At 35.6% G+C, this 25,193-nt stretch overlaps 1 protein-coding gene across 1 annotated transcript in view; it reads right to left on the bottom strand.

The window, feature by feature from the left end:
* Positions 1-25,193, bottom strand: part of ADAMTS6 (ADAM metallopeptidase with thrombospondin type 1 motif 6) — a 348,499-nt gene that overhangs the window by 130,554 nt on the left and 192,752 nt on the right. The window contains exons 10-11 of the mRNA XM_039469458.2: positions 11,592-11,738; positions 2,577-2,718 (exon numbers count right to left, since the gene is read on the bottom strand). Coding sequence (XP_039325392.1) covers positions 2,577-2,718; positions 11,592-11,738 — 289 coding nt within the window. The remainder of the gene's footprint in view (positions 1-2,576; positions 2,719-11,591; positions 11,739-25,193) is intronic.

Below are 25,193 nucleotides of genomic sequence, written 5' to 3'. Positions count from 1 at the left end.
TATTTTGCTACAAATCAAAGTTAAAAGGATTCATGATAAAATACTTAAAACTGTATAGGTTTGTAAGATGCTAATGCCTTTCTCGAAGTTTTCCAGTTTTATTTTGTATCTTTTACATTAGTCTTTATAAACAAAACATATTACAAGCTGGGCACAGTGGCTCACACCTGTAATCCCAGCACTCTCGGAGGCCAACGTGGGCTGATCACTTGAGGTTAGGAGTTCAAGGCCAGCCTGGTCAACATGATGAAACTCCATCTCTACTAAAAGTTACAAAAATTAACTAGGTGTGGTGGCACACACCTGTAATCCCAGCTACTCAGAGGCTGAGGTGAGAGAATCACTTGAACCCAGGAGGCGGAGGTTGTAGTAAGCCAAGATCATGCCATTGCACTTCAGCCTGGGTGACAGAGCAAAACCCCATCTCAAAAAAAAAAAAAAAAAAAAAAGAATATACAAGCAGATTATCAGGAATATAAAGTAAAAATATGTAATTTTTGTACTGTTTATCTCATTTCAAATCAATTAGTCTGAACTCAATTAGATATATAGATACAGTAAGAAGAATCAAGTCAATTTTTAAATTAATTTATTTGAGAGAGAAAAAGACTGTATCCTGTAGCCATAGATTCTGTAAAACTGATAATATAAATTATCTAATATGGAAATTTTCAGGTGGAGTTAAAATCCAATTTCCAATAGAACACAAAAATGTAGATGAACTATTTCACTTGCTAACAAAGAAATGACATAGATAGATATGAATAATGTAATAGAAATTTTCTAAGTCCATTTGATCATGAATTTCAATGTATTAATCCGTAAGTATATGTAGAAAGACTGTGATTAAAGTTCAAATGACTTACTGAAACATAAACAATCTAAGAAGAAAAGAAACTAGAACCATACAAAAATAAGATTAAGGATAAGCCAAAATTTTACAACAGGCTCTACATATCCATATAATCAATCACACACAATCTGTAAACCTAGTGCACAAATATGCTCCCAGAGCCTAACAAGAATAATATACTTCTCGCCCAAGAGATATTTAAGAAAACACTTCCCTTTATTCTGCTCCCAAAGAGGATACATACAATACAATGATTCAGTATAATACTACCAAAACACTTATTATTATTTCTAAAAGAGGATTTAAAAGACTATTTGCATAAAAATAGAAATCAAGCCAGGTGTCACGGCTCATGCCTATAATCCTAGCTCTTTGGGAGGCCAAGGTGGGTGGATTACTTGAGGCCAGGAGTTCGAGACCAGCCTGGCCAGCATGATGAAATTCTGTCTCTACTAAAAATACAAAAATTAGCTGGGCATGGTGGCATGCTCCCGTAGTCCCAGCTATTCAGGAGGTTGAGGCAGGAGAATCATTTGAATCCTGGAGACGGAGGTTGGAGTGAGCCAAGATTGTGCCATTGCATTCCAGCCTGGGTGACAGAGTGAGACTCTATCTCACCAAAGGGAAAAAAAAAAAAAAATCAAGGATTTCAACTTTTTGTTAAATCTGATTTTTTTTTTTTTTTTGGTAAGCAATTTGACATATTAAAACTCAATTTTTTCATTCACCATGTTTATATTATATTCTTAATATGAACATGTCCACTAAAATCTTGCTCTATGAAATTTAAAAAGAATTTGTATTCATCTTTTGATGTAGACACTGTGACTTGTTTCTAAGGCAGACACGCAGAGTAAAAATTATGATGCCTACATTTTTTTTCTACCATAGCAATTTTCCTTGTTTCACTACTTGAGCTAATGTCATCTTGTTCCTGCTTGGTTGTGGTGTTGGAATGTGGACAGTGGATGAGGCAACGTGAAGTGACTTAGTACTACCAACTATGAATGAAAGTAAAGCTGTCTAGCTAATGTAAAAATGTCCTTTAGCTCAATTATAAGACTATCAGAAAACTGGTATGTACAGAGATTCTAAAGCCATAATATTTCAAAAGATGAAATACAGTTGGCATCATAAATTAAAGATTTTTTTTTTTTTTTTTTTTTTTTAGACGGAGTTTCGCTCTTGTTACCCCAGGCTGGAGTGCAATGGCGCGATCTCGGCTCACCGCAACCTCCGCCTCCTGGGTTCAGGCAATTCTCCTGCCTCAGCCTCTTGAGTAGCTGGGATTACAGGCACGCGCCACCATGCCCAGCTAATGTTTTGTATTTTTAGTAGAGACGGGGTTTCACCGTGTTGACCGGGATGGTCTCGATCTCTTGACCTCGTGATCCACCCGCCTCGGCCTCCCAAAGTGCTGGGATTACAGGCTGAGCCACCGCGCCCGGCCATAAATTAAAGATTTAAAGAAAAAACAGTTAAGAGTTACTAAAATTCTACCTGCAACCCTCAAAAGAAATTTGAAATGTGCTTAACTTAGGATTATTCAAACATTTAGAAAAAATATTGTACATATGGTATCAGGAAAACTGCAGTGTCAAAAGCCATATTTAAATTAAATATGTTACTAGAGGGAAATGACATTTGTCATAATTCCATCTTAACATTTGTGTCATGGAAGAACACATATAAATGACGAAACATAAGGATGAAGACTTCTTACCCCATATTTACATTGGCGGGAGGTTGCTCCATACTGGAAACGACATTGCTCATCAGCATCATACACCTGACCTGGGGCCACAGCTGGATAAAGAAAGTCACGCTTGGGAGGCTCATTATCAAGGCAAGTACCACGGCCTGAACTGTTCAACATAAAGGATCAAAGGAAATTAGGTACTCTATAGACTATTTCAGTCACAATTATGAAACCACGTGTTGAGCTTTGTTTTAATAACTTGATGCATGAAAAACAATACATTCTCCTAATAAATAATCACATGGCAGGACAGAATCGCTTTACTGAAACCTGAATAGGAGCTCCAAATAATTTATTTCAGCACCAAGACACATAAAATCATTTCCGCCAACAATCTGAAAATGTCAGGTTGGCCTTGATTTTAACTAATTTCTCAAGGAATCAAAACAGAATTTCACATTGTTCTAAGCTTCTTGTTTGTTTTCATTGAAAATATAACCACATCTGGTAGTAGAATTAAAAACATGAAATGCAGAAAAATTTTTTAAAGTAATTATGGTTATAATCCTTAAAGAGCTAATTTATATAGTTCCACCTTGGGCAGAACAACAGATGTTGTGTTAAGACATGTCCATAGGTTCTCAAAATATTTCACTAATAAATGGGCTGAATGACAGATGAGGCCAAGGACCAAAGTTTTCCTCTCAAGTATATTAGAAGTGTTTAGTCTCTCAAAATTTCATATTTCATCTAGGATCATCAGAATTGGAAAAGAGAATATTCTCTTCTTTGTATAATTTCTGCGTTTCAAGCTATGTCTGCACTCAAACATAATATTTTAATTCAGTGGAACAAATAACATAAAGGTCGCCAAAACCCAGACAGAATACCTTAGTTTAAAGAGCTTTAAACTTTGCTAAATCTAATTGTTCATTTTTATTTAGTCAGTGTGCATAAAATAGGACAGATGCTTTTTTACTTTCATTTCACATGTGAGTGAGTTAGAATTTTTAAAGAATTCCTATGCCAACATTTAAAAATTTTTTCCAACATTCCTGTCCATTGTGCCAGCACTTGTGTGTTTTTTTTTCCCAAATCTTTTCCATCCACTTTGCCAAAGGAACATAATTTCACAAGTAGAAGTTCCTCAACTGTTATTTAGGACAGTACAATTTTTCATTTATAGATAACTAAGAAAGAACTATGCATTACAATGAGTTTCCTATTCAGTTAGAAGTTTCTCATATTCTTAACATGTCGAAATCAATTTGTTACATAAAAAGGTATTTCACACACAACAGCAAATTAATACCTTTTAAAAACTGAACCATACTATCTCTAAGGTGATTAGAGTCAAAGACCAAAGGGACAGAATACTGCCTTCTTTATATCCCTCCCCTTTCTTTCATGCCCTCCTGACTAATTTTTTAATCAATAAGAAATATTTAGATGGAATATTAATTATGGTTCTAACATAGATGAATTTGACCATTGGCCACTACAATAATTTCAATTGTCACTGCTCAAGGTGTCTAACTAACAAAGAACAACCTTTTTTCACCCAGCTACACAGTTTTCATAATGGAACACTTTTTAATTTCCTTTTTATTATACTTTTAAAAGTTGACATGTACCTCAGCAAGAAAAATAACTTCTAGATGAATTTTTTAAGTAGAAAGCTTTTTTTTTTTTTGGTTTTACTAAGTAAAATATCTTTAATCTATAAGGATATGCAAACTTTAGGCAAATGTAATGCTACCAGTAAATTTTATATATTAAGGTTAATGACAAAGAGGTCATATTTGAATAACACAATAAAAAAAGAATCATTTTGATAATATAATATTGGTGAGATAAATGAATTAGTTTCATTCCCCAATTTTCTTCTAAAATATCTATTTCATTTCTATCAACAATAAAAATATAAATGTCTTTATGAAAGGAATTAAATGTCAAAATAAAATAACAAATACTACTATAAATCTGTTTCATAGAAAATATTTATTTTAAATTGTGTACTGAAGTAGGTATCCAATAGACAAAAAATATTTACAATGGCATAATCAAAAAAGTGTAGGATATATTCACCTAAGTGACACCAAGTTAGACTATATTTAAAATGGTTATAATTACTTTTAGTAACAAATAAAATTAACCCAGAATCAGAGGAAGAACTATGTGGACCCCAAAGAAGAGTTTAAGAATAGATACCCTGAGGAAAAAATTCTTTTCTGATGGCAAATTGGAAAATGACTTAACCCAGAAGGAAGCAAGAATAATTGCTTCATTTAAAACTATTGTTTCGATATATTAATATTAGTGGTCTTCTAATCATGGTTCAGGTTCTTTAAAAAATACCAAACCAGAGGACCACTGCCGTGGGCTTCATACCACCAAGAATGCCATGAACTTGCAGGCACCTGTGGCCAAAACTCTTCTAAGAAAGTTTATCCCAGAAGTGTATTTTTGTTTCAGTTCTTTGGAAGCACCTATTGCCTTGTATTAATGTGGTCTAGACAAGTCTTGTTCTCCATTTCCAGTATATTTTTTACAGAAGAATAAAACACCATATGAAATAAAATATAAAGGAAAACCATATGGAGCTTTAAAAATGAACCTGTATTTAGAAACATGGAATAAACAAAGGACTTTTGAAATGGATTTGGCTATATTTGTACAAATTAGCAAGGCTTACAAGTCAAGGGTCTTCCAGTAAAAAAAACTGTGGGGATATATCTGCAAGGTGGATTTAAATTGTTCGTACATTTCTACACGTTTGTACATATGTAGTACATTTTCCTTCTCGTAACCGTATCTGGTATATACAGTAAACCTTGATTTAAAAATTTGAGGGATGGGATATTTTTCCTGTTTTAATTCTTTGTTTTGTTTTGCTTTAAGATGAGGTCTTGCTTTGTTACCCAGGCTGGAGTGAAGTGGCATGATCACAGCTAACTGCAGCCTTGAACTACTAGGCTCAAAAGATCCTCCCACCTCAGCCTCCCGAGTACCTGGTACAAGAGGCATGCGGCATCATGCCTGGCTAATTTTTGTATCTTTTGTAAATACGGAGTCTCACCATCTTGCCCAGGCTGATCTAGAACTCCTGGTCTCAAGAGTTCCTCCTGCCTTAGACTCTCAAAGTTCTGGCATGAACCACTGCATCCAGCCTATTATTTGCTAACTAAGGGTTAAGCAAGAAAAATGCTTTTTGCACTATGTTAACTAAAATTTTCTGCTACTTTCCTGCTGTGTTCAAGTAAAGTCAAGTAATTAAGATCATAATTATTAGTTACTAATTAATTCTTACAATAATAATTCTGGATTTTTCATGCCTTTCAGTCATCAATTACCATTATGAAATATTACAGATATAGGTACAGAGGTAGAAGACATAGAGGTGAGCAATGTATATTTAACCCCAGGAGTGCTTTTTCTTATTTTTTTTCCCTATGAAAATTCTGAAGTGCTTAATTCCAGTCATATCCCTCATTTCTCCCCAGCCCCAGAGGTAACTACTATTCTGACCTTTTATAATAATAATTTCATTGCTTTGCTTAATAATCTTACTGTCTAATTATTCATCTGCCTATTTTGGGACCCTATATAAAAGTAGTCATACTGTGGGCATTTTTTTTGTGATTTTATTCTTTTTCTCAATATTGTGAATATGAGATACTTCTATGTTGATGTGTGTAAATGTAACTGTAGCCTGTGCATTTTTATTGTTCTTTAATAGTCCATTTATGAGTATGTCACAATTATTTATAATTCCTCTACTAATAAACATCTGGATTATTTCCAATTTCTAAGAATTGAAAATTATGCTGATATGAATACTTTTTGTATGGCTCCTGGTATAAATATGTAAATCTGTTAGGTTGGTGCAAAAGTAATTTTCACTTTGCAATGACTTTAATAGTAAAAACTGCAATTACTTTGCACCAACCTAATATTTGCTTTCATAAAATATTAGATATAAGTTGTTGTCTTATATTTTGTAATTATCTGATTAAAAAATAAAATTTATGGGAAATTTTAATTTAATCTGTGATCTAGTTAATTGAGATGTAACCATACAATTCTTACAATGTCTAATGTTACTTATGCTACTATCAAAATTATACTGGCACTGTACTGATACATACAAATCTTCTCATCAAATAATAATTTTAAACATAGATGGTTTGTACACTGGTGTCATATGCAAATTTTTCCACTCAGAAAACATGAACCTCATTCATTACTAAATTAAATGTAGAACAGTGTTAGTCTCCATCTATGAGATTTAATTACAGCTTATTATTAAACATGTACTTGTCAGAGTAAAACTGTATATGTAAAAAGTACCTCTGCGATTATTTTCTTAGCAGCATATAATCACAACTAAAAATCCAAACCCTAGTTAATAGCTACAGCAACACAGATCATTATTGAATTCCTAGACTCTATTTTTGTTTATGCTTCTGAGATTAAGCAAAAAAATGCATTAGTTTTAGCATATACTTCTTCCTTGATTACAAAATTCATAGTAAATCAGAGTATATTTACATTTTCCAAAATGTTTGCAGCATGATGAGGAACTCTTATTTTATAAATTCTATTTCTAATTTAGAGAGATCTTATTTACATAATCCAAAAATTAGCCTTAAATATAGGAATATGAGTTAAAGTTCTGTCATCAGCAAAAATTTACAGATCCTTTTGTAAAATATGCACTCCTGGCTTTGTTTCCAGAACACATTAAGATATATTCCTAATTGTGATGTTAGATGTATTTTCACTAAAACAGTTATGCCATAAAATACAGACTTTTAGTCTTCAATATGGTGGGTCAGTCTCAAAAATAAATCTTTCTATATAACCCTGTACATACCTTAACAATCTCTTAACAACAACAACAAAAAGTTAACACTTAATGCCACCTCCTATTTTTATTTTACTAAGTTGTGCTGATCCACATAAATTAAGCAAAAATGAACTGGGCTGATGTCATCTAAAGCAAGTCAACTGTCTTATGTAGCATATTCTCATAAACTGCTTTGTCAGTCTTCTCAATGAAGCTAACAATGTACTGCCTTCTAAGGCTAATCTTTTTCCCTCACCCTTGATATAACTGAACTTGAAGCTTTCAAGACAAAAGTACTGTATTGAGAGTGGTTTACTCTTTTTACCCTATATATAATTATGATTTATCAAAGTTAATTATGGTTAGAGCAAGATTCCCCAAATGTAACAGATAAACAGAAGGAGGAGAAACCTGTTTTGCCAAGCTCTTTCTTGGATTCTACATTTACATTTTTTTTAAAAAAGGTCCCAACTATAAAGATTGTTTTCTATATAACAGCCTGATGTTGACCTTTGAAGGTCATTGCTAGAGAGGAAATGTGAGTGCTTTGGTCAGCTTGCTCATCTTGTATCACTTCTCTTGTAGCTCTATAGTCACCTTTCTTCCTAGGTCAACTCTGACCATCACATTGCTTCTCTTAATATGTTCGGCTTCCATTCTTTCTGTGAAAATGTCTCCTTTGTATTGAATTTGGAACTGTAGGAAATTTTGCTATGGATCTTTGACAGTTCAAACAGGTTAACAGACTTTAATTTTATAGAGCAAGAGTTGATTCACAAATCATAATAATTTTTGAAAACTATATGTAATTATTTTGTACTATTGCTAAGTGGTGAAAAATGTATGAAAAACTGGCTTAAATTACTTCTGACTGTCTTCCACTGCCTGGTAAATTAGCCCATAGTCATCAATGAGTCTGAGCCATAATACCAGGTTCACCTTTCTCTATATTCTAAATAAATAAATAAATAAATCCCGCAGGCAGATAGGAAAGACACTACCTGCAAAGCCGTCGCCGGAAAACATCAGAAGCAGGCATAACACGTCCATTTTAACGGAAATTGGTTCTTTATTATTTAATCAGGACGGCTTCTGGGCGATTCATGAACCACTTATTGAATCACCGAGTTTAAGAAATCTGAAAAAAAATATTGGGAGTTGGTAAACACCATCTCCTGACTGATCAATAGCACCTAGTGTTTTAGAATGACACGAGAGACTTTGTATTCTATTGGCATTTAAAGGCCATGGAATCATTTTCAGTTGAACAGTGAATAGTGAATCTCCATATCATAGAAAGCTCATTGTTAAAATCCACCATCATGTTTGGCCTATACAGCCACTAAGTGGAGACAGGTATGCGTTTTCTTGGCTGTGCTGCAGCTCCTAAACAATTCATCTTTCAAGATTTCTTTTTCTTGAGAAGAGAAGCTAAAATAAAATGTTATGAGCCTTTTCAAGCCAACTATAAAACATAAATGTAACCTCAATCCCTGATCAAAATAGCACTAGATTTTAAAAAATATCACGCATAGCTGTTAAAGCAATTAGGTTCTCTGCATTAATAAAAAGAAACAAAGAAATTCAAGAAAGTTACTGTTATGTCTTTGTGCTCTGGTGAACTGACCTTTTTAAAGAGCCTTGTGTTTAAAAACCCTTTATTGCTTGGTCAGATTATAATCAGATTTGTTTAGTTTATTATTAAAGAGGAGGGAAAGCCAAGTTTTCCCCAAGTCTCTACCCATTGTGGTTCACATCTATCTTTCATTACTAGTTTTAACTTTGTGAACATTCCCATGAGGGGAAATATTTTTATAAAATACAGGATAAATAAGCCCATTAGAACCCTGTCAACACTAATGCTTACACATACAAAATGTGAAGAGGCAATAAGGCTTAAATAATGCTTTTTGGATCAATTCATTTAATTAATTCATTGGAACATTTTATTGAAACTAGTAATACTTTTATGTCCCTCACCAAACCAGTGGTGATTTTTAAACTGCATTTTACCAGCAATTTAGGGATTCTCTTTTGGAGTGTCTTAGTCTCAATACAGTTTCAAGTAGACAAGATCAGAAGATCAGAACAGGTCTTTGTACTTAGCATACAGAGATGGTACTAGCAAATGAGCTGGGCAATATAGCCAATGAGACAGAAACAAGATAGAAGAGAAAATGGTACCTCCCCCCAAAAAAAGAAAACAACAACAAGGGCAACCATCAGAAATGCACAAGAATCCTGAGTATGCTATACAGTTTGTCTTTCTGGCGATGAACAGTAAGACTCCATTATAAAAACATGAGCCGAGTCAAGGGAGAAATTCCAGATCTGACTTGATGTTTAGGGAGAGCAGACCATCAAAAATGTTTAAAATTTAGGGAAATGATCTCATTAAAACCATCTTAGAAAATGATACTGCTAGTGCTTTGTATTAAGAACTACCAATAGATATACAAATGCTCTGTGGTCTACTTTTACAGCACCTCAATCAGTTTCACCATAGGCAAGTATAATCTTATAATTATCTGTTACTAAGATTAAAATTTATTAGGTTATAATATGGTTATCAGAAGAACTACCTTCTGAAATAAATTTCCTATTTCTTCAACTTTATTATCACATTAATTAATTTAAAAGAGCCGATTTTAAACATTTATCTTTTGATTTTCTTTTTTTTTAGTGAACCATTGTGCTAGGTAATAAAATCTCTTGTTTGTGACCTTTTAAAAATATCTAATCGTAGTTTTCAAAACATATGCTTTGCTTTGGTTATTAATAGATATAAAGGACATTTTAATAAATAATGTTACCCTATATAACCTGTTTGAATTTTTAAAATTTCACAATATAATCCTGTTCATATAAACTTTGAACACAGCCAATTTTTAAGAAGAATTTCCATTGCTGGCCTGTGTTTTATGTATGTATACCTCACTTTTTCACAGAGTATTTAATTTCTCCTCCCCAGGGGAAAAAAATTGGCACAAAACAGTTAAAAATAAGGGTAGAGCAATAAAACACAGAAATCTTGACATTATTTAAAATATTTACATTTAAATAATATATTTTATATACAATATAGCATGATGCATAATTACATATATAATACGTGATGACATAAACAGTATGACTTAAATTCATTTAACAACTTAGGACCCTGAAGATTAGAAAAGTTAAGAACACCCCAAGGTCACACAGTTAGAAATTGAGACCCAAGCCGGGCGCGGTGGCTCAAGCCTGTAATCCCAGCACTTTGGGAGGCCGAGGCGGGTGGATCACGAGGTCGAGAGATCGAGACCATCCTGGTCAACATGGTGAAACCCCGTCTCTACTAAAAAAATACAAAAAATTAGCTGGGCATGGTGGCACGTGCCTGTAATCCCAGCTACTCAGGAGGCTGAGGCTGGAGAATTGTCTGAACCCAGGAGGCGGAGGTTGCGGTGAGCCGAGATCGCGCCATTGCACTCCAGCCTGGGTAACGAGAGCGAAACTCCGTCTCAAAAAAAAAAAAAAAAAGTTTTAAAAAAAGAAATTGAGACCCAAGTATATCAGTTTCCAAAGTACAATCATGAAGCCCTATGCAAGCGAGATGTGGAAGAACATCTAATTTCCTTAACATAGCTATACCCAAGCTAATCTATATTCCTCACATTTAAATAACCAGACTCTTGGAATATACATTAAAGGACCAAAAAGTTTTCAAACTGTAGAAAAATCAATCGCTTAATACATTTTCAAAAACAAATCTTTTTCTCAAAGTGTTCATTTCCTTGGTGTTTGGTTTTTTGTTGTTGTTGCTTGTTACTATTAGATACTTTGGGTCTCCTATAGAACTCATTTTTTTCACTAACAAAATAAAATATGTAATCACTGAACTTAAGTTAGGCGTATGTGCTATTTAATCATGTAAATCTAAATGCTTTCTGAAATCGTCTCCCATTTATTGAACAATTTTAACACACCATCAGTCCCACTTATATCCTTGCTCCACTTCCTCTATTCTATAAAAGTTCTATATAAAGAAAAAAATGGCCACAATGATATATTAAAGTATTTAGGAAACAGTTGAAACATCACTATGCCCTATAAAATTACTCATTATGCAAAGTTGAAAGCACTATATATTAGGCTTCTACCAACGGCTTACTTCTGGAGCAATTCATCATCCCTCTCCAGAGACTACTTACTCTAGAAAGCTGGTGATGTAGTCTCGACTGCACGCAGACCAGGAAAAAGGATTGGTATTCGCAGTAATGTGAGCTGCCATAAGTTTTGCTGCTTCGTGACCTTTTGTCCCACAAGAATTTCCAATTCCATCATGGTTCATACCAAAACTGTTTTAATGAGGAAGAAACACAGAATAAATAAATAAGAAAAAAAAACACAACACATCCTTTGTTTCCTTATTTGGCCATTTATTAGCTTTATCAACATATACCTTCCATCAGGATAGGCCAGATCTTCTAAAGAAATTTAGGATTAAAATTAAAGAGACTAAGAATTAACTCAGTGATACAATACATGTCTAAATCTCTTTAAATTTAATCACATATTCTCACCTGTTATGTTTCAATTTTTCTTTGAGCTGAATGTATTATATATTAATTCTTACTTTGTAAGTGAGAAAACAGATTTAGCAAAGATAAACAACCTGTTAAAGATTACACCATTTGTAAGTGTTTGTTGTTAGCAGAACCTGCCTTTTAACTTTTTAGTGTTCATCCTACCTCACTATGCTGAATCCAAAAGAGAATTATAAGAAGATACTATGATCAGTTGAATTTTAGGTTATAGGCCAAATACAGAAGTTCTTTTTCTTATTAATATTGATAAAATAATTTAACACACAAATAATTCGTGATTGTGTTTATGTGTGTTTCAAAATACATTTTGAAAACCATCAATATATTTAAGAATTATGGTTTCTCTTTATCATGGCCTCTTTCATTTTAAAATATTTTCTTTGTCATATTTTTTCCTGTATTATATAGCCATGCTTAGTGCTAACAATATGATCTGCAAACACATTTTTACAATAAAAATGTTTTTCTGAAAAGAATATACCCAATACATAACATATGTATGTGTGTGTGTGTTTATACAATGTATGTGTAACACAGATTACATATACATTTTTTTAACCTTTCTTCACAAGTAGCCACAAATTTAGGTTAAATATTACTAAGAAAATAAATTTATGTGTCTGTTATGACATATATTCTAATACGTGCACCATGATATGTGTTCAAGAAAATGTCACTGAAGTGTAAAATAGATGAGGATGGTTGCTAGAGAAAAAGTCTGGGAAGGTAGTTGAGAATAGGTAAGTACAAGATAATTAATAAAAGTAAATATTAATATCAGTCCTCTTGGCAGCATAGAAACATGGAAGATTTGTAAGTAAGAGCAACTGAAGATTTCTGAGTAAGGGAACATGGAATTGATCTGTCTTTTAGTAACTCTATGGTGGAGATCCTGAAGTGAGAAGAAAATGGAGCCAGGGGAGTAGTCAGAAGATCATTACTGAGAACTGATGCTGGTCTAAATGAGGGTGCTGGATAAACAGGTGGAATTAGATTTGAGACATGCTTAGGAAGCAGAATGAATTGACTTTCATAAGTACAATATAAAAAGAGCTATAATAAAAACACATAATATGCCCACATAGGCCAGGCACGGTGGCTCACGACTGTAATCCTAGCACTCGGGGAGGCCGAGGCAGGAGGATCACCTGAGGTCAGGAGCTCGACACCAGCCTGGTCAACATGGTGAAACCCTGTCTCTAATAAAGATACAGAAAAAATTAGCCAGGCATCATGGTGCATGTCTGTAGTTCTAGCTTCTCAAGAGGCTGAGGCATGAGAATCACCTGAACCCAGGAGAAGGAGGTTACAGTGAGCTGAGAGCTGAGATCATGCCATTACACTCCAGCCTGGGTGACAGAAGGAGACTCTGTCTCCAAGTGTGTGTGTGTGTGTGTATATATATATATATATATTCTTTATATATATTTATATTATATTTATATATATTTATATTCTTTATATATATATTCTTCTCCCTGCCCCACAAATGTGCACATACACATATTAGGAATATCTAGTAATTCAGGAGGTGGAGGAACAAAAATAAGCAAAGAAAGAGAAGTGTATGAGAGCATACACAGCCCTAAATTAAAACATCAAATAACTTTCCAAGAACACCAATATTTAGTATTCTAGTCTGACCGCAACACAGTGGAGTAAGTCTCTTTGAATGGTCTTCAAGGAATGTGAAGGTGAATTTTCAAGTGTGTCGAATCAGACATATATTCTGTCAAAACAGTCAACTATGCATTTACGGGTGGGCAAGGTGGCTCACACCTGTAATCGCAGCACTTTGGGAGGGCGAGGTGGGCAGATCACCTGAGGTCAGGAGTTTAAATGAGACCAGCCTGACCAACATGGAGAAACCCTGTTTCCCCTAAAAATACAAAATTAGCCAGGTGTGGTGGTGCATGCCTGTAATCCTAGCTACTGGGGAAGCTGAGGCAAGAGAACTGCTTGAACCCGGGAGGTGGAGGTTGTGATGAGCTGAGATAGCATCATTGCACTCCAGCTTGGGCAACAAGAACGACACTCTGCCACAGAAAACAAAAAACAAGCCGGGCGCGGTGGCCCAAGCCTGTAATCCCAGCACTTTGGGAGGCTGAGGCGGATGGATCACGAGGTCAAGAGATTGAGACCATCCTGGTCAACATGGTGAAACCCCGTCTCTACTAAAAATACAAAACATAGCCGGGCGCGGTGGCTCAAGCCTGTAATCCCAGCACTTTGGGAGGCCGAGGCGGGTGGATCACAAGGTCAAGAGATCGAGACCATCCTGGTCAACATGGTGAAACCCCGTCTCTACTAAAAATACAAAAAATTAGCTGGGCATGGTGGCGCGTGCCTGTAATCCCAACTACTCAGGAGGCTGAGGCGGGAGAATTGCCTGAACCCAGGAGGCGGAGGTTGTGGTGAGCCGAGATCGCGCCATTGCACTCCAGCCTGGGTAACAAGAGCAAAACTCCATCTCAAAAAAAACACAAAAAACTATGTATTTACATGAAGACCTCTGTAGTATAAATGTGCAATTTTCCTTATTTCTCTGAAAGTTTGATGCTACTGTGTTAGTAACACTATGATTCCTTTCAAGTAACGATAGCTTTAAAAATACTATTTCCTTTTAGTGGCAATTTTATACGTGTCCCTGTTTCATTTTAAGATAGGTGTGTAGATGGCACAGATGGCTTTAAGAGAATCAATTTTGAGATTCTCGACTCCTTATGTACTCTTTTCTAAAAAAAAGTCAAGCTTCTACTTTCAAAATCCTATCTCCCATCTTACAAAAGAAAGGTATATCTTTCTCCTATCTATAGTTTTACAATAGTGCATTGCCTTGGAGTATAAAAACACGGTGCCAAGAAAAGAGTCAATTGAACATTTGTGTCAATGTTAAGAGAATAACTTTTGATGAATGATTTTAATTAAGCCATATCGGGTAGTTTCCAATTCCTCACTTTTATCAGGTTTGCAGGAGCATATAATCAAATTACCAGCTGATCAACATTTAAAACTATTCTTTGATGATAGATACCCATGGTTGTATTTTGATAAATAATTCAAAAGGAGTTCAAAGAGTTGAGTGATATTTCTGTAATAAACTCCTTTTATCCTTGTCTACTCCCTATGTGAATGAATTTTTTCAGCATTCACATCTATAGAAATTGAATTGATGCTGAAATCCTGCTTCATTATAGCAATACAGAGACAAATGCAATAATTGAAAAAATACATCCAATTAACTATATGTCTTCTAATAAAAACTTTACTTACGTATTTAATTATTTATCAAAATTTGTAATATGTGTATGTTCTTCCAATCAATCACTGAAACTAATAATTATTGGAATGTAATAAACACTAAATCCAGAAGAAAATTTTTATTTTCTTTCTGATCACATATACAAATTAATAAATTTTAATATACATGTTTTTGCTGTGGAGAATATGATACAGTATATAATTTAAAAATACTGAAGCATAAAATATGTTTTAAAATATATTAGGATATATTAAAACATATATTAAGATAAAGTTCTAAAGGGAAATTAGTACAATGAATTAAAAGAAAGGAAATGATGTAAATTTTGACTATAGAGCCTGTTCATGTATTTTTTAAATGCATTTTGATAGTTACCTAATTGCTATGGCATTTAGATTAAACTGCATACACTTAAGAGAGGGATATATCAATTCTACTTTTAAATAACAATATTTGCACCACTGGAAATTCTATCCTTTGCAATTACTTAGACATAAAAGGGAAATTTTAGACATCAACTGAAAAATACACAATAAGGTACACGATTTTTAAAAATCCTTTCAGAGGTATGTAAGCCAATAGATTTTAAAACTAATTAACTCAAGTACTGAAGGAGAAAATCCCGAGTTTTATTTCTACTAACAATCTTTGTAGTTTAGGTGTCAGATGCAGATAGTCGTCTTAAGGATTTAAGTTTTAGTCATCTAAGAGAATATATGTATTTACAACATAAGAAATCCCAGAAATGATCTGGCAATGTCAAATAATTCACTTACAGTGATACAAAGTGCAATGTAAGTTTACAACTGACATGCATTGGCATCAGCTTCAAAAGATTCCTCTACTAGAATGTTCAGGCTAGAGTATAAAAAATACATTTCTTTTTTGGCAGACGTATATTATGGAATACTAAGCAGAATTTAGAAGCAACAAACAAGATAGATGCCCTACACATTAATATTATTGGATATTTTGGGGGGCAAGGGGGCCAGGGTCTCACTCTGTCACCCAGGCTGGAGTGTAGTGGCGCAATCATGGCTCACTGCAGCTTTGACCACCTGTGTTCCAGGAATCCTCCCACTTCATTCTCCCAAGTCACTGGGACCACAGGTGTGCAACACCAAACCTGGCTAATTTTTAAATTTTTCATAAAGATGGGGTCTCACTATATTACCCAGGCTGATCTCCAACTCTGGGCTCAAGTGATCCTCCCATCTTGGCCTCCCAAAGTGCTGGAATTGCAGGAATGAGCCCCCATATCTGGCCTATATGAGCGGATCTTATTTATTTATTTATTTATTTATTTTGAGACGTGTCTCACTCAGTCACCAGGCGCCAGGCTGGAGTGCAGTGGCGTGACCTCGGCTCACTGCAACCTCCACCTCCTGGGTTCAAGCAATTCTCCTGCCTCAGCCTCCCAAGTAGCTGGGACCACAGGCACGCACCACCATGCCCAGCTAATTTTTTTTTTTTTTTTTTTTTTGAGACGGAGTTTCGCTCTTGTTACCCAGGCTGGAGTGCAATGGCGCGATCTCGGCTCACCGCAACCTCCGCCCCCTGGGTTCAGGCAATTCTCCTGCCTCAGCCTCCTGAGTAGCTAGAATTACAGGCACGTGCCACCATGCCCAGCTAATTTTTTGTATTTTTAGTAGAGACGGGGTTTCACCATGTTGACCAGGATGGTCTCGATCTCTTGACCTCGTGATCCACCCGCCTCGGCCTCCCAAAGTGCTGGGATTACAGGCTTGAGCCACCGCGCCCGGCCTTTTTTTTTTTTTTTGAGACGGAGTTTCGCTCTTGTTACCCAGGCTGGAGTGCAATGGCTCCATCTTGGCTCACCACAACCTCCGCCTCCTGGGTTCAGGCAATTCTCCTGCCTCAGCCTCCCGAGTAGCTGGGATTACAGGCACGCACCACCATGCCCAGCTGATTTTTTGTATTTTTAGTAGAGACGGGGTTTCACCATGTGACCAGGACGGTCTCGATCTCCTGACCTTGTGATCCACCCGTCTCGGCCTCCCAAAGTGCTGGGATTACAGGCGTGAGCCACCGCTCCCGGCCTTTTTTTGTATTTTTAGTAGAGACGGAGTTTCACCATGTTGGCCAGGATGGTCTCGATCTCTCGACCTCGTGATCCACCCGCCTCAGCCTCCCAAAGTGCTGGGATTACGGGCGTGAGCCACCGCGCCCAGCCATGAGTGGATCTTAAAAATATTTTTAAAAATTAAGAAAGGGAACAAGATCTTTAGCACTACACCATATAAGTAAACAAAAGTTACATACACAATCTTGAATAACAAAAACGTCTGAAGAATTATTCCAGATTAAATACTCAAAAGATAACAAGTAAATGTAATGGAAACTGGATTAGGGAGGAAAAAAATGCTACAGAAAACATTGCTGGGACATAAATGAAATTGGAGTATGAACTGTATACTAGATAATAGTAGTGTATCAATGTCAAACTTTGTAATTTGATCATTGTACAATGGCTATATAAGAGAATATCCTTTGTTCTTAGAAAATACATGCTGAAATGTTTAGGAATAAAGAATATAATGTCTACAACTTACTCTCAAAGAGATCAGAAAAATATTTATGTGCATATACAGAAAGAGAGAGATAAAATAAGTGTTGTAAAAATCTTAACTATTTTGAATCTGGGTGAAGAACACATCGTAAATCTTTCTACTATAGCAATATTTCTGTAAAAGTAAAATCGTTTCAAACTTAAAAAGTAAAAAGTAAACACACATACAAAACAACCTGCAATATTTTATGAGGCTACATAGGGATTCAAATATCCATATCAAGTTTATCTGAATAGCTATCAATGAGAGGGGATAAGTGGGACTATAGAAATAGGAAAATTAATACAGGTATTAAACAAAAGGGTACCTGCTTGAACTGATACTGATAATAATGCTGTGCTTTGAACTAGGTATAGATAAATAAATAGAGAGGAAAAAAACCTGCCTCAACTCTGTTCTTGAGTTTCAAAAATAATAATTTTTGAAAAGAAGAAAACAAAAACAAAAACAAAGGAGTGTTTGGCAAATCTGGGGCCCACCCCACTGGATGAATAGTGGTAACAAGAAAATACCTACATTGCCAGTTTTATGTGTTTAGTAAACATTTCAGATTACATCGAGTTAATGATTCTCATTTGTGCAGGGTTTTAGGAACACACACACAGAGATAGAGAAAAGGAATCAGAGGGGGACACACACACACATACTCACATGTGCACACATGAAGACAAACAGATAGTTGTTCTCAGGCCTTTTGTGATCCTCCACATCTTGCTGCATGTGCCTGATCACTTGCTCTGGGTAACTTTGAGAGACAAGGTAGTATCTCTCCTCTTGGACAAAGAACAAGTTAACTTATTACTTGCTATAAAAGTGGCAGATTCCGCCGGGCGCGGTGGCTCAAGCCTGTAATCCCAGCACTTTGGGAGGCCGAGGCGGGTGGATCACGAGGTCAAGAGATTGAGACCATCCTGGTCAACATGGTGAAACCCCGTCTCTACTGAAAATACTAAAAATTAGCTGGGCATGGTGGTGCGTGCCTGTAATCCCAGCTACTCAGGAGGCTGAGGCAGGAGAATTGCCTGAACCCAGGAGGCGGAGGTTGTGGTGAGCCGAGATCGTGCCATTGCACTCCAGCCTGGGTAACAAGAGCGAAACTCCGTCTCAAAAAAAAAAAAAAAAAAGAGTGAAACTCTGTCTCAAAAAAAAAAAAAAAAAAAGTGGCAGATTCCTTAAGCTCCGTATTCCTCAGTTGCAATGCAAACCCACTGTGTGTGTAGCATTTATTAGGGCTGTATTGTGTCATCCTTGTGGAATATGGGGCCAAGAGGAACCAATGTAAATATGTTGATGGCTTATGACGCTTTCTGTAGCCTAATAACATCTTTTGCCTCTGACCCGGAAATATCAGGTAGCCAGCATTCACGCAGCAGTAATGGGTAACTTATTAGCTTCTAAATAGAGTAAAATCAAATCTCAACTTCAAAGAGGAAGAGAGGGAGAGACAGAGAGAGGAGGACAAGTTTGTAGTCAATTAGAGCAACATCATCATCATAGAAAACTAAGTGATTCTGCAAGCAAGGTATTCAAAATTGGTTCTTATTTTTTTTAGAAAATGAAGCTTAAACTCTCAAATACATCAATTAAAACAAAGTAGGCTTTTTGTTTTGTCTTCTTCATAGGAGACCAATTATATATAGATTTTCAACTAAATTTCTGGGTGGATTCAAGTAAAAAAAAAAAACCATAAATTCCCTCTCTCAATATCTTATTATTTTTGTTATATCAACAGTTTTCAAAATTTTTATTTCTAAATTTTGAGTAAAAAGTTTTTCCTTTTTCCTCCTAAGATATCACCCAAAGGCAATAAGGAACTAAGAAGGAGAAACATAAACTCTACATTTAATGAAAAGTAGGAAATATCTAAAACCATGAACAGTAATATCATATGTGGAAAGATGACTGAATACAAAACAGAAATGCAGAGAGACACTGAAAGATACCAATAACTGAAGATTTAAGCTAAAACTAGCAGAGCCTGTTCCTCCAAAGCGTAACAAACTTAGCGGCAAAACCAACAATCCCTTCTTATGAAACATTAGAATAAAGGTGCAAACTACTGAAATACATACCCTTGATCTAGTTGTCAGAAGAAGCATAGGCTAGGCTCAAACCATTTTTGTAGGAAGTAGTGAGAAAAGGTGAAAGAGATTCTGCCTCACTAGTAGTTTTATAGAGAAATACAGCATTAAAGAACTTGAATCATATAAAATACTGAATCATTAATGGATTATTGCTTACTGGGAAAGTAGCTCTTGCCACTACTCAACATAAACCTTTTACAAATATTTCATAGAGAAAAATCAAGCTTATTGAAAGATGTGCAATTCAAAATGAACAAGAAGTAGATCTACCAATATATTATTTTTTTAAGGGACAGGAAAATACAAATAGAAGATGAAGGGTACTTAACAAAAAAGAAAGTTCTGCAGAAAAGATAAAAATTAGACACATACCATCACGAATTTGAAGAAACTTAAGCCATTATTTTATAAATACAAGAACGTAGCTGGACAGTGGCTGACACCTGTAATCGCAGCAATTAGAGAAGCCAAGGCAAGATGATTCCTTGAGCCTAGGAGTTTGACACTGCATGGGCAACATGGTGAAAACCGCATCACAAGAAAAAATTAAAAATTAGTAAGGTATGGTGGCATGAGCGTCTAGTCCCAGCTACTTGGAAGGCTGAGGCAGTGGGATCACTTGAGCCCATAGTCGAGACTGCTGTGAGCCATGTTTGCACCACTGTACTGCAGCCTGGGAAACAAAGCAAGACTGTCTCAAAAATATAAATAAAAAATAATAATAATTTAATGCAAATACAAGCAATTGGGATATGACAAGGGAGAAAATGGAAATATGAGTTGTCAGAGAAAATAACTGTGAAAAAAATAAAACCATCATAGGAAAAGGCCATGTTGAGGCAGCAAAAAACTTAGAGAACTGGCTGGGCGCAGTCGCTCAAGCCTGTAATCCCAGCACTTTGGGAGGCTGAGGCGGGTGGATCACGAGGTCAAGAGATCGAGGCCATCCTGGTCAACATGGTGAAACCCCGTCTCTACTAAAAACACAAAAAATTAGCTGGGCATGATGGTGCGTGCCTGTAATCCCAGCTACTCGGGAGGCTGAAGCAGGAGAATCGCCTGAACCCAGGAGGCAGAGGTTGCGGTGAGCCGAGATCACGCCATTGCACTCCAGCCTGGGTAACAAGAGTGAAACTCCGTCTCAAAACAAAAACAAAACAAAACAAAACTTAGAGAACTGCAAAAAAACATTTTTTTTCTCACAGTAGTGAGAAAAACAGGTAAAATGAAAATGGAGAGAGTTTAAAAGGATCAAAATAAAGAAATTCAAGATATATGTTATACATGTTGTCCCCAAATAAGAAAAGCAAAATAATTTTGAAAATAAAGAAAAGCATATGCCAGGCGCAGTGCCTCACGCCTGTAATCCCAGCACTTTGGGAGGCTGAGGCAGGCAGATCATGAGGTCAGGAATTCAAGACCAGACTGGCCAACATGGTGAGATCTCATCTTTACTAAAAAATATAAAAATTAGCTGGGCATGGTGGCTCCTGCCTATAATCCCAACTACTTGGGAGGCTGAGGTAGGAGAATTGTTTGAACCAGGACCCGGGAGGCAGAGGCTGCAGTGAGCCAAGATCATGTCATTGCACTCCAACCTGGGATACACAGCAAGACTCCAACCCCCCCAGCCCCCCAAAAAAAGAAAAGCATTAAAATACAGTGAAAGTAAACATTAGAGAAATAAAATGGCTACAATCTGATCAAAACAGAACTATTCTATGTCCTGGGAAAAACTAACACAGGAGGAATCCACAGTGAGCCATATCCCAGTAAATTTACTGGACTTTAAAAATAAAGTATCTTTTGGGCAATCAAGGCAGAAGAACAAATTACCCAAAATGGTAAAACAATTAGAGTAGCCTCAGATTTTTTCATGGTAGTATTTAACATCAACAGACCATAGTAACGCCTGAATCTTACACCAAGTCAAACTGGGTATGAAAACCACTTTGGGCCAGGTGTGGTGGCTCACCCCTGTAATTCCAGCACTTTGAGAGGCCAAGACGGGTGGATTACCTGAGGTTGGGAGTTCGAGACCAGCCTGACCAACATGGAGAAACCCCATCTCTAATAAAAATACAAAATTAGCCAGGCATGGTGGTGCATGCCTGTAATACCAGCTACTCAGGAGGCTGAAGGAGGAGAGTCACTTGAATCCAGGAGGTAGAGGTCATGGTGAGCCAAGACCACACCATTGCACTCCAGCCTGGGCAACAAGAGTGAAACTCCATCTCAAAACAAACAAACAAACAAACAAACAAACAAACAAAAGCTTTGAATCAGAATTCAGCGAACAAAGGTCTCATGAGCTATTCTTACTAAATCTGCTACAAGATAAACTTCAGCTTTGTTTTAAAATAATGTAAAAGTTTGATGACGACTTATTGACACTATTTGAGTTTCCCAGCAGGCAGTGCACACGACACAAGTAAAACTGATAACCAGTCTAATTACTGCCCTTGCCACACTTCTTAGTTACATTTTCTTGTTCGTGTCTTTGGTTTTGTGAGGTTACTTTTAGTCTCTTATATACATGTGATATTTTATTTCGTATATACTTAATGAAGCAAATACCTCTATCTTAAAGAATAACTATGAAGCAGACATCCTTATTATCTCTATCAATTTTTTTTAAAAGAGCATATCAGAATAATAGAACATTGCCTGTCATGTTTATCTTTACAATTGTATTTCTCTTCCTCCCATGAAACAGGAACACTATCCTAACTTTTGTGGTAATCATTCCTTATGCATTCCTAAATAATATTTTTTAATTCTGCTAGATTTTGAAATTTATAGAATAGATTGATTCAAATTGCTTCTTTTATTCAATAAATTTTTAGAGTCATCTCTGCTCAGCTGTCTAGCTGTACCTAAATTTTATTCCTGTATACAATTTCACTGTAAATATGCCATTTATGTATTCATTTTATAATGATGGATTTGGGATGGTTCTCAGCATGGTGCTACTATGGGCTATGCTACTATAAATATTCTTGAATATGTCTCCTAGTAATATATAAAATAATATCTTTAGAACAACTTCTTAATTTTGTTTCAGGATCTTTTACACTCTTAAAAATATTAAAGACACTAAAAACCTTTTGTTTATAAGGTTTTATCTAGTTATATTTATCATATTAAAAAATCAAAGCTGAGAAAATTTTAAATTCTTATTAATTCATTTTAATTAATAACCCAATATATGTTGATATAAATAATCATTTTAATTTAAAATATCCATATTTTTCAAAACAAGATTTCAGGGAGAAATATTTTTGTTAATCAGACATACTCAAAGATAGCTAAATTCTCATAGCTACTTCTTCAGTTTATATACTGTGGTACTTTGTTTTAGATGAAGTATATGATGAACATCTGGCCTCATACTAATGTGTAGTTGAAAAAGGGAGGAGTGTTTTTCATATAATGTTATATATTCCTTTTTGATACTACAATACTATATGGCAACTGGTAGTTTTTTTAAGATTAGCTGCAATGTGGATTCTGAAACCATATCAATTATCTTTTTATATTAAATTTCATTAATATCACTAATGTCATCATAAGTGTTAGGAAGCTGTCAAGCTCATGGTGGCAGACTAATTTTTTTTTTTTGAGACAGAGTTGTAGTCTTGCTGTCCAGGCTGAAGTGCAGTGGTGCTGTCTCGGCTCACTGCAACCTCCACCTCTCAGGTTCAAGCGATTCTCTGCACACTAATTTTTGCTCAAATTTTGTCATTGGCAACAAAGGGTGTCAGTTGTTTTTCATGACTAACAGGTTCATTTGTTCATTTTCAAGTGAATTTTTGCCAACTACCCATAGTTTCTCAATTGTTCTTTTAAATAAAAATTGTGTGCCAGGAAAAAAGCAATTTGTTCATCTAAAAAAATTGCCTAAGTTACAACCATAATTATTAAGAAACTGAGCAAAAAGTGCTTTACATTCTTCCCATTTTGTAACATAGAATATTAAGAAGACATGAACTCAAGGACTGTGATTTAACAAAACTCATAATTTTGCTGCTTCATCAAGGACATCCTTAAGTGAAAATGGCATGGGTTTTATTCTGAGTGCATGGGAGTTACAAATACACTGAATGCTAGTATGACTGTCTTGATTCATGCTAAGGTGTCAGCATTTATTCCCACCATTGCTTTTGCACAATCAGTGCAAATGTCAAAAAGTTTTGAAGGCAAATGAAGTCTTAATATTACTGTGAAAACAGTTTTGATCTAAAAATGCCTCAGAGATCCCAGGGATCACTGCTCTATGATAGATGTGCAAAATAAATATTTGGGTCATAAGTTATGTAAAATTTCATATGTACTAAATAATGCCAAACAGCTTTTCAAAGTGATTCCACCAACTGACATTCTCACCTGTAAGAATCCTAGTTACACCACATCTTCATCAATATTTAGTATTATCAGATTTCTTAATTTGTGTGAAACATGGCAGATCTAATTTGCCTTTCTCTGAATATTAATTAGGTTGCACATCTTTTTTATATGCTTATTGACCATTTGGATGCCTTCTTTTGTAAAGTGTTCAAGTACTTTGCATATTTTCTATTGGGTTACTTGATTTTATTAATTTGCAGTTCTTTATATATTCTTGAAACTGGACTGTGTCAGTTAAATGTTTTTAATTGTGGCCGGGTGCGGTGGCTCAAGCCTGTAATCCCAGCACTTTGGGAGGCCGAGACGGGTGGATCACGAGGTCGAGAGATCGAGACCATCCCGGTCAACAAGGTGAAACCCCGTCTCTACTAAAAATACAAAAAAAAAATTAGCTGGGCATGGTGGCACATGCCTGTAATCCCAGCTACTCAGGAGGCTGAGGCAGGAGAATTGCCTGAACCCAGGAGGCGGAGGTTGCGGTGAGCCGAGATCGCGCCATTGCACTCCAGCCTGGGTAACAAGAGCGAAACTCCGTCTCAAAAAAAAAAAAAAAAAAAAAAAAAATGTTTTTAATTGTAACACAGTAGCAAACACCTTTTCCTCTACTGTGCCCTTGTTTTATGGTGTCCTTTGATTAAACTTTTAATTTTAGTGTGGTTGAACTGGTCAATCAAACATTTCACATTCTTTATGTCTTGCTTAAAATATTCCTTCTTCATGCTAAGGTCACGGGACTTACTTCCATATTATCTTCTGAAATCTTTAATAGTTTGATTTCTACATTTAAGTATTGCTGGATTCTATAGTAAAAGTATGCTTAGTTTTGTAAGAAACTGCCAAACTGTCCTCCAAAGTAGCTGTT

Source organism: Saimiri boliviensis, chromosome 1 (assembly GCF_048565385.1).
Source record: "Saimiri boliviensis isolate mSaiBol1 chromosome 1, mSaiBol1.pri, whole genome shotgun sequence".
Classification (NCBI taxonomy): domain Eukaryota; kingdom Metazoa; phylum Chordata; class Mammalia; order Primates; family Cebidae; genus Saimiri; species Saimiri boliviensis.
The sequence above is the reverse complement of the archived record's forward strand: the minus strand, read 5'-3'. Positions and strand labels throughout refer to the sequence as shown.